At 57.6% G+C, this 10385-nt stretch overlaps 1 protein-coding gene across 1 annotated transcript; it reads right to left on the bottom strand.

The window, feature by feature from the left end:
* Positions 1 to 6314: 6314 nt before the first annotated feature.
* LOC121108111 lies at positions 6315 to 10384 on the bottom strand. The gene is made up of 5 exons (XM_040654956.1): positions 10109 to 10384; positions 9493 to 9617; positions 9258 to 9369; positions 8640 to 9061; positions 6315 to 6406 (listed from the first exon to the last, which is right to left on the bottom strand). Coding segments are annotated over exons 1-5 (753 nt in total). The 5' UTR covers positions 10111 to 10384.
* Between the last annotated feature and the right edge of the window lies 1 nt (position 10385).

Genomic DNA, 10385 nt, shown 5'->3' with positions numbered 1-10385 from the left:
CTCTGTCCTTGCAGGAGAGCTGTTCCGCTCCTGGGATCCTTTTTGTGGCCGTCCTCTGGACGCGCTGCAACAGCTCCATGTCTGTCCTGTGCTGAGGACTCCACATCTGGACACAGTGCTCCAGGTGAGGCCTCAGCAGCGCAGGGTAGAGGGGCGGGATCACCTCTCTTGCCCTGCTGGCCGTGCTGCTTGGAATGCAGCCCAGGATACGGTTGGCTTTCTGGGCTGTGAAGGCACAGTGCTGACTGATGTCCACTTTCCCACCCACCTGTATCCCCAGGTGTCTTTCTGCAGGGCTGCTCTCAGTCCTTTCACCCCCAGCTCATACTGGTAGTGGGGGTTGCCTCGACCCAGGCGCAAGACCTTGCTCTTGGATTTGTTGAACCTCATGAGGTTCACCTGGGCCATCTGCTCAGCCTGCACAGCTCCCTCTGGGTGGCATCCCATCCCTCTGGTGTGTCCCCGCACCTTACAGCTTGGTGTCATCCTCAAATCGCTGCCAGCACTGTGGGACGCCGATCTCCATCCAGACATGGAGCCGCTGACCACCACTCTCTGGACTCCATCCTGCAGCCAGTCCTTCATCCATCAAACAGCCCACCCGTCAAATCCACCTCTTTCCAATTTGGAGAGAAGGATGTTGTGGGGGACCGTGTCGAAGGCCTTACTTTAATGCAGATGGAGGACATCAGTGGCTCTCCCTTGTCCACTGATGCAGTGACACCATCACGGAAGCCCACCCACCAGGTTGGTCAAGCAGGATTTGCCCTTGGTTGGGCAGAAGCCATGCTGGTTCTCCCGTATCAGCTCCCTGCCTTCCGTGTGCCTTAGCATTGCTTCTTGGAGGATCTGCTCTGTGATCCTCCCCAGGCCAGAGGTTAGAGTGACAGGCCGGTAGTTCCCGGGGCCATCCTTTTTACCCTTTGTAGAAATGGGTGTGGTGTTGCCTTTTTTCCAGTCACCAGGGACTTCACCTGAGCGCCACGACTTTTCTCGTATCATGGAGAGTGGCTTGGCAACCACATCAGCCAATTCCCAAATTTCCCGGGCTCTGTGGGAAAATTGGGCTCTGATGGGCTTGCTCAAGTTATCTTTATCCCCAAAAGAGTCGGAGGAGAGGCTTTAGCTTTCTTGATTGAAAGAAAGGGAGGTCTCACCTCACACCTGTGGGTCTCACCAAGGATGGGAAAGAATCCCTTTTATCCTGTCTTCCCGTTCGCATTGTCCCTTCCTTCTTTCCTCGTTGGCTCAAGTACGTGGAGGTTACAGGCTTCCCGGTGCCCGTAACGTTCCCCCTTCTGTGTGACCTATCAGGCCTGCACAGCACGTCCAAAGTTCTGAAGTCCAAGTTGTCTACAGGCTTTTGTAACTGAGATCTTACCTGGTGAGAACGTACAGACAGAGGGGAAAGGAACGTACTTGCAAGCAAGGGCACCTCATTCCCAAGTCTCTGGTTAGCAAAGGCATCTCGTTTGCAGGTCTCCCTGCGTAAATGATTTTATTTGCAAGGGCATCTCCAAGCTTCACATCTCTCGGTCTCTAAAACACAGTGAGCCCCTGGCCCCCTAGCAGTCCTTTTCCCTTTGCACTGGACTTCTTCCTGGCTAGGGGCTTCCTCGACACCGGCTTGTCTCACAGAATCATAGGGTGGCAGGGGGGTTGAGAAGGACCTCAAAGATCATCTGGTTTCAGCCCCCCGGCCATGTGCAGGGTCGCCAACCAGTAGACCAGGCTGCCCAGAGCCACATCCAGCCTGGCCTTGAATGCCTCCAGGGATGGGGCATCCACAGCTGACATCCGTAACCGGGTTTTCAAGAATTTGGAACATGGACTCCTATAGTTGTACTTCAGTGTTGGACCTGATTGACATAGAATTTCTGAAGTGGCCTCCACAATTCAAGTGATGGGAGGCTCCATCAGCTCCTACGGCAAGAAGCTAAAGATTCTCTTGAAAATAGATTTGTATTTGGTTTCCCAGAGTGTTTTTGCTCTGCTTGTTTCTGGTGGCTTGCTTGTTGTTTGTGTGAGTGCTGTTCCTCCCTCGTCAGATGTGTTGAAGGCTGTCTCTGTTCTTGTAATGCCAAATATCTAATGATAAAATTAATTTTCCAGAGGCAACTTGTCAAAATCAAGACCCCTTTCTCCGCATCCCCAGTACAGATCCGTTCCTGGCTTAGGCTGGGGAGATTTCTGTCCAATCACAAGACATGCAACTCCTGTCTGTACGTACAGCCGGGGTTGCCCTTTCCCGGGTGTAGAATATGGCACTTGCTCTTAGAGTCATAGAATCATAGAAGTGCTCAGGTTGGAAAAGACCTTAAAGACGATCGAGTCCAGCCGCAACCTAACCATACTACCGTAACTCAAACAACCCTCTGCTAAATCACGTCCCTGAGCATCACATCCAAACGGCTTTTAAACACATTCAGGGATGGTGACTCAACCACCTCCCTGGGCAGCCCATCCCAGTGCTTAACAACCCTTTCTGTCAAGACGTTTTTCCTGATGGTCTTGTTAAACTCCGTGTGCTTGGTGGTCGCCCAGCTCTCTCCTTTGGCTGGATCTCCCTGCAAGGCCTCTCTCTCCACCCTCAGCGACAGGAGCCAACAACTCCTCCCCGTCCAGTACTGACAGCAATCTTGCGCAAAACACCTTCTGTTCCTACATGCAAGGCATTGATGAAAATAGGAAAGAGAACTGGCCCTAAAACGGAGCCTTGGGGAGCCCCGCCAGTGACCGGCTGCCAGCCGGATGGAAACCCCACCTACCATAACCCTTGGGGCCCAGTCCATCAGCCATTTGCCACCCACTGCATTCTGTTTTTGTCCAGCTGTGTGCTGGGCGTTTTGTCCAGAAGGATACACAGATTGATGGCTTCCTTCGGGTAGTATGGTTAGATTGTGGTTGGACTCGATGATCTTTCAGGTCTTTTCCAACCTGAGTGATTCTACGATTCTTCCCACAGTACCGGTCCCTGATTGCACTGCCTGTGCATTTCCTTCTTACTCTTCAGGTTATCCAAACCCTAAGCCTGACGGATCTTATCCCTAACCAATTCCAAAAAACAGCCCCAACCCCAACCCCAGTGTTAACCCTAGCCATAATCCCAACCCCAACCCTAACCCTAACCCCATAACTCCTAGCCCTAGGAGTGACACTACAGGGTGACACTATGGGATGATACTGTGGGGCAGCACTTTGGGGTGACAATATGGGGTGACACTGCAGGACAGTGCCATGGGGCAGTGCTATGTTGTGATGCTACAGGGTGATGCTATTGTGCAGCACTATGGGGTGATGCTATGAGGCGACGCTGTGGTGTGATGTATGGGACAGCAGTATGGGACGGCACTCTGGGGTGATGCCATGGGGATGCACTATAATGCAGCACTATATGGTGACTGTATGGGGTGATGCTATGGGGTGATGCTACGGAGTGACAGTTTTGGGTGGTGCAGCGGGGTGACGCAATGGAGCACCGCTACGGGGCAGTGCTATGGGGTGACATTATGGGAAAATGGTATCGGTTGATGCTAAGGGGTGACATGGAGCAGCGGTCTGGGGTGATGCTATGGGGCAGTGCTATGCATAGTGCTCTAGGGTGACGTTATGGAACAGTGCTACGGGGCAATGCTATGGGGTAGCACTATGCCACCAGCATGGGGATTGGGATGGCCAGCAGTGTGGTCTTGGTCACCGGCATGGGGATGGGGATGGCCACCAGGATGACAACGGCCATTGCCACGCAGGGCTGTGCGGGGGGCAGCGCCACCCCGTGGCCGCAGGGTCAGGCGCTGCGGACGCACACCAATACACGGCGACATTGCAGACTCCCCTCCCCTCCCCTCCCCTCTCCTTCTCCTCTCCTTCTCCTCTCCTTTTCTTTTTTCTCTCCTCTTCATTTTTTCCCCTTTTTCCCTTACTTTTTCTTTCTTCCTTCTCTTCCCTCGTCCTTTCTTTGCTTTCAGTTTCGGTCTCACTGTGTTGTCCAGATGCCCGTGTTGCTTTTCCCTTATCTCCGTGCTCTGCCCAGATGCCACTGTTTCACTGCATCTCCCTGCGGATCTCCCACCCCACAGCCCCACCCACTGCCACCATCCCCGGAGCTCTGCCCTCCCCCCAACCCCTCCCGCACCTCCCCAGGGGATCGCTGAGGGCTCACCGTTCCTCCCGCCAGACTTCTTCGCCCCCCGCTGCCCCTGGAGGCCCAGCTCAGCTGCGTTGCGATGGCGACAGCGCGCCCTCGCTCACGGCACGGCGTAAAGCCGTCGGCGTGGTGACAGCGCACGCGTGACGGTGTCTCCGTAGCAAGCGCGCTTCAGCGCGACTGTCCCCGCGTGTTGCTATGGTGCCGTGGCGTCCCGCGCCGTGCCGTCATCACCCCGCGCCCGGAAGAGGCGGCGGCCGTGAGGAAGTCGCGCAGTGCTCCGCAGCGCTCCAAGGCCGCGGGGCGGCCCCGGGGCTCCGAGCGCCGCCTCAGCTTCGACGAGTGGGTGTTCGGGGCCGGCGGTAAGAGGGTGGGGGGAGGCATCGGTGCAGGGGCCGGCGGTAAGAGGGTGGGGGGCCGCGTGCCGCTCTGTGTTGGCCCCGTGGGGCCTCTGTGGTCCTCAGGGCCTCTGCTCGGGGGCGGGAGGTGCCCTGTGTCCTCCCTCTCCCCCGCCATGGGTCGCCCACAACCCCCCAGACCCTATGTCTGGCCTCTGGGTTTATACCCTCCCCCAGTCCCCAACGTCCAGTTCCCCCCCTCTGATCACTGGAGTCCTTTTCCAGCCCTCCCCTCAGTGCCTCTCCTCAGTGTCCAGCCGTGGTTCCCGTTGTGATCTACCAACCCCTACTGGCTACGCAAGGGCCCTCCGTCCTCCCTTCCCCCCCCACCTCCCGACCCTTTTTTCTGACTCTTAGAATCCCCTGTAACCCCCCGTGCCCTCCTCCCTGACCCCTGATGTCTGTTTCCCCCCTTTGGACCCCCAGTCTCCCCCAGCCAGACCCCCTTTCGGTGCAATAGAAGCCCGCAAAACCCCTCGCTCCCCCGTCGCAGCCCTCTCTCCTCCCTCAGATGCTCTTTCTGCCTCTTGGAGGCTCTGTTCACCCCGTTTCCCCCCCCCCCCCCCCGCAGACCCTCTTTCAACCCCTTAGAGACCTCACTCCTCCCTTTCCCCCTCCAAAACCCCGCAAGATCCCCCCCCAGACTCCCTTTCCACCCCATAGAAGCCCCCTTACCCCCTTCTCAGCTCCCCTACGCAATGTCCCCTTCTACCGCCAGACCCCCTTTCCACGCCATGGAAGCCCCGCTCACCCTTTTTCCCCCCCACAACCCCTTCTCTCAGCTCCCAGAACCCCCTTCCACCCCCACAGAAGCCCCCCACAGCCCCCCAGCTTCCCCCTGCCACCCTCCTCTCCACCCCCAGACCCCCTTTCCTCCCAATAGAGACCGCACTCACCCCATTTCTCCCCCCTCACAACCCCCCGTCCACTCCCAGACCCCCCTTGCTGCCCTGCAGATGCCCCCCTACCCCCCCTCTCAACTCCCTACGTTCCCCTCCACAATGCCCCCCCATCACCCCAGTCCCCCTTCACATCCACAGAAGCCTCTTTTTCCACCCAACAACTCCTTCTCTCTGCCCCCAGACCCTCTTTCCACCCCCTAGAAGCTCCCCAGAGTCCCCCGGTTTCTCCCTTTCACCCCTCCCTCCACCTCCAGACCCCTTTTCCACCCCACAGAAGTCCCGCTCACGCCTTCCCCCCTAGATTCTCCTCAACCCCCCTTTCCACCCCCCGCCCTTCCTTCCACCCCATAGAAGCCCCGCTAACCCTTTTCTGCCCCCCACGACCCCCCCTGGCTGGCACTGGAGTCATCCAGAAGGACCTGGAGATGTCCCCGAAGGGTCTTGGGGTGGCCAGGGTGTCCCCAGGTGGATCCAGAGGGTTCTTGGATTCATCGCAAAGGGTCTGGAGATGTCCCGGAGGGGTCTTAGGGTCCCCAGGGGGTCCCCAGGTTGGTCGTGGGGGGTCCCTGGAAGGATCTGGAAGCTCCCGGTATGGGCCCTGGAGCTCTGAGGAGACACTGGGATGATCTGGAGATGTCCCAGTAGAGTCTGGTATGGTCCAGGGAGCCCTCATGTGGGTCCTGGAGTGGTCCTGGAGTCATCCAGAAGGGTCTGGGGATGTTGTAGGGAGGTCTTGTATGGTCCAGGCGGTCCTCTTGTTGCTCCAGAGAGTCCTTGGATGAATCCAGAAGGGTCTGGAGATGTGCCAGAAGGATCCTGTAGGGTGCAGGGCATCTCCAGATGGGTCCCTGGTATCCTTGGATTCATTCAGAAGGGTCTGGGGATGTCACAGAGCGGACTTATAGGATCCAGGGGGTCCTCAGCTGGGTTCAAAGGGTCCTGTTGTCTTCTGCAAGGGTCTGGAGATGAGCCAGAGGGGTTAAGGTAACCAGGGGGACCCCAGGAGCTCCTGGAGTCCTCCAGAGGTCTCAAATGGGAATTTTGAGGACAACCCCACATAGTGACACGTCCTCGCTCTGCTTTGTCCCCACGGGATCACCCCCCAAACCATCTGTTTCTACTAAAATAAATACCATGTTAATTTCATGGTATTTTTTTTCCCAGCTTCCCTTCAGAAATGGACGGTTCCCGCCAAACCCCCGTGTAAAGCCCCACCTGGGGTAAAACAACTCCCCCAGGGCCACCGGGTGACACCAGGCCAACCGTCAGCGGTGCCACCACTGGAACAACCGCCTGTCCCCAGAGATTACCCTGTCAGTGTAACCATGCAACCTGGCGCCATCCCAACCCCTGTCTACCTTGAGAGCCCCATCAGCGTCCTACAGCTCCCTCCCAAGCTGGGAGGGAGTGTTGATCAGCCGGAGGGGAGAAAGGCACTACAGAGGGACGTGGAAAGGCTGGCTGGCTGGGCCAAGGTAAACTGTATGAGTTTCAACAGGGCCTGTGAAGGGCCTGGGGCCCCCAGCACAAGAAAGACGCAGAGCTCTTGGACCGGGTCCAGAGGAGGGCCACTAAGATGACCACAGGGCTTTCTTCTCCTCTGAAGAAAGGTTGAGGGAACTGGGCTTGTTCAGCTTGGAGAAGAGAAGGCTCCAGAGAGACCTCATGGTGGCCTTCCAATACTTGAAGGGAGCACATAAACAGAAGGGGGAATGACATGGGTTGATAGCGATAGGACAAGGAGGAACAGGTTTTCAAATGAGACGGGGGAGGTTTGGGTTAGATATGAGGAGGAAGTTTTTCACTCAGAAGGGGGTGACGCACTGGAACAACTTGCCCAGAGAGGCTGTGGATGCCCCATCCCTGGAGGCATTGAAGGCCAGGCTGGATGTGGCTCTGCTGGTCTGGTCTGCTGGGCAGCCTGGTCCTCTTTTCTTGTGTGACTAGTGATAGGACTAGAGGGAATAGTTTCAAGCTGCACCAGGGAACATTCAGGCTGGACGTTAGGAAATAGTACTTCTCTGAAAGGGTGGTCAGGCACTGGAATGGGCTGTCCAGAGAGGTGGTGGAGTCGCCGAGCCTCATGGTGTTCAAAGAGCGTTTGGAGGTTGTGTTGAGGGACATGGTTTAGCGAGAACCATTGGTGACGGGGAATGGTTGGACTGGATGATCCTGTGTGTCTTTTCCAACCTTAGCGATTCTATGATTCCGTGATCTTTGGGGTCCTTTTCAACGCAGGGCATTCCATGATTCTGGGATGATTCCATGAAATACAGCCATCGTATGCACCCAGGGCCACGGGGTCTTGGGAGAGTTCCTGCGGCGTCTGAAGGCACGGACTCAGGTGTGAATGATCCAAATTGTTTATTGCAGGTTCAAATATCCCCAAGTTCTCTCTTTCCCACTTTCCCACCCCCCTTTCCATGTCAAGAAATCATTGCACACAGTCGCCCCTGGTCGACTCCTTAAGCGTGCATGCAGGCGCTTATCCATCGGTGTCACGAGTTGTTCGTAGCCACGCGCTCTTCCTCCAACCAGGGTTGTTATCGTGTGGCGATCGTGTGGCTCGCTTGACTCATGTTTTTGTCTCCTGGAGGCATCCTTAGTTCTCAGCATTCCTTTCTCATGCCGTTTATCTATCTTGTTCCGCAGCTTCTAGTGTGAATGTTCTTTCTTGAATCCAGCCCAGTCCCCACTGTCCCTCTACCTCTGCTTTTCTAGAGGGAGCTGGCACCCAGGAAGGATGCGGATGGGGTTTTGCAGGCTCAGGGGCAGCTCTGTCTGTCCCGGGCACCCCATGCCCTGCTCAGCGTGGGTAGGGTGTTGGCGGCCTGCGGCGCGGGGCTGTGGTCCTTGGAGGCGGACTCCTGGGAGACTCTGGTCTGTTGCGTATGGGTGGCAGCAAACCAGATCGGCTGGTGGAGGGCTCCTCAGGCAGGCTGCACTCACGGTGAAACGGTGATGCTGCCGTCTCCCGAGGTTCTGCCTGCGCTGGCCTGTCCTCCTTAGCCATCTGCCTCTGCCTGAGTAGTTTGACAGAGTCACGTGGCAGAAACGGGTAGGGTGTTGGCGGCCTGCGGCGCGGGGCTGTGGTCCTTGGAGGCGGACTCCTGGGAGACTCTGGTCTGTTGCGTATGGGTGGCAGCGAACCAGATCTGCAGGTGGAGGGCTCCTCGGGCAGGCTGCACTCACGGTGAGACGGTGATGCTGCCGTCTCCCGAGGTTCTGCCTGCGCTGGCCTGTCCTCCTTAGCCATCTGCCTCTGCCTGAGTAGTTTGACAGAGTCACGTGGCAGTAACGGCGGCCGGGATGCGTGGCCTTTGGTGTCCCTGGACAGGCTGGACTCAGCCCTTAATGAACATCTCCTTTCTTTGATGCGAGATGCCACCTGCCTCCCGGCAACCTGAGGGTGCGAGGCCTTTGCTTTCCACATGGCCGCCGCTCCAGCCTCATGGTCCTGTCCCGCTCCTTGTTCATCTCCGCGGAACCTGACGTGTTTTTTTCCTGTTGTTTGGCCCAGGTGTTCTTGGCCTTCGTTTCCTGCCTGGCCCTGCAGCTGCCGGCTCACTGGCTGCTCGCGGGCTTCAGATGTTCTCGGGACCGCCGGCAGCGGACTGAAAAGACAGAGCGGGAGGGATCTGCTTGAGTGGGTGATGGCTTTGGGGCCGCATCCTGCAACCCTGAGCCAGGACCCTTGGCTGCAACGCAGCCTTGCCCACAGACAGCTCACCGGCTGCCCCGTGGCGCTCCTGAGATCCGGACAGGGGCCAGCCCTGTGAGCTGATGCCAGCCCGGAGCCTCCAGCCTCACCTGGACGAAAAGCTCTCCTTCTGCTGTAAGCTTCTTCTGCTTCCCGAGCTTTGTCCAGCAGTACTTGCCATGCTGAAGCGTCTGATGTAGGTTGGCACTTCATCAAACCTCACTGGAATTGGGAAGGCAGAAGAGATTCACCTGAAGCCTTTGGCTCAGTGACAAGGGGCGCTCGGGGACTTCCCATCACACGGTGGTTGCACGTGCCATGGGAAGGAGCTGGCAGCTGCTTTACCTTTCTTGCCCCGGACAAGAGGTGGCAAAGCCCCTTCTTTCTTTTGCTTCCCCTCACCATGGAGATCTCCGGAGGCCTTGCGGAATATCTTGGGAGGTGGTTTGGGTGCAACCTGCTTCTGAAACCTGTGCAGAAGGAGCAGACACCGGCGTGACGCAGTGCTCCGCCAATCCTTTTTGCTGGCCGTGATGTCTGCTCACAGCACATTTTCCTGCTGCGTTAAGGCCACTCACTACTTTCTGGAGTCCTTAGCAGGGTCCGCTGGGGGTAGGGCAAGGGGAAATAGTTTCAAAGGGAAAGAGGGAGGATTGAGATTGGATGTACGGAAGAAGTTTTTGGCAGGAGGGTGGTGAGGCACCGGAACGTCTTGCCCAGAGAGGTGGTGGCTGCCCGGACAGTCAGGCTGGACCAGGCTCAGAGCAACCTCATCTGGCGGTAGGTGTCCCTGTTCCTTGCAGGGGCGTGGGACTAGGTGCCCTTTCAGGGTTGCTTCCAGCTCAAATGATTCTGTGGTTCTGTGCCATATCGTCGCGGGCAGGACAGCCATGGACAAGCGCTATGGAACGAGAGCTGAGCAGCTGCATCAAGCAGCGGCTGCAGCCACAAACATACTCACATGGGAAAGACGACGAGGCGGCCAGAGTGCGTCAGGGAGGCCACCGGTGCCACCCGGGACACCAGCGTGTCCAGCAGCCAGGGGGCCTGCAGGGGGGGAGGAACAGGGAGGTTGTGGGACGTCCTTGTGATGGCTGAGGCCCTCAGGACTGGAGGAGCCCAAGGCAGGGAGAGCTGACAGCACCGCAGCACCTGCACAGCCCGAGCAGCTGGCCAGGTCCTGGTGGGCCGTGTGCGGGCAGAGCAAGGGTCACGGGACTGCCCGGGCCATGGAGAAA

Source organism: Gallus gallus, chromosome 34, assembly GCF_016699485.2.
Source record: "Gallus gallus isolate bGalGal1 chromosome 34, bGalGal1.mat.broiler.GRCg7b, whole genome shotgun sequence".
Lineage (NCBI taxonomy): Eukaryota > Metazoa > Chordata > Aves > Galliformes > Phasianidae > Gallus > Gallus gallus.
This window is presented reverse-complemented; position numbering and strand designations above follow the sequence as displayed.

Coding starts and splice junctions, on each gene's coding strand:
- LOC121108111 (XM_040654956.1), bottom strand. Junction 9,062..9,257: donor AAGGAGAGCTTTTCGTCCAG/GTGAGGCTGGAG, acceptor CTGTCTTTTCAG/TCCGCTGCCGGCGGTCCCGA. Junction 6,407..8,639: donor GGCAGCATCACCGTCTCACC/GTGAGTGCAGCC, acceptor GCTCATCTCCAG/ACCCTTGCAGAAGACAACAG.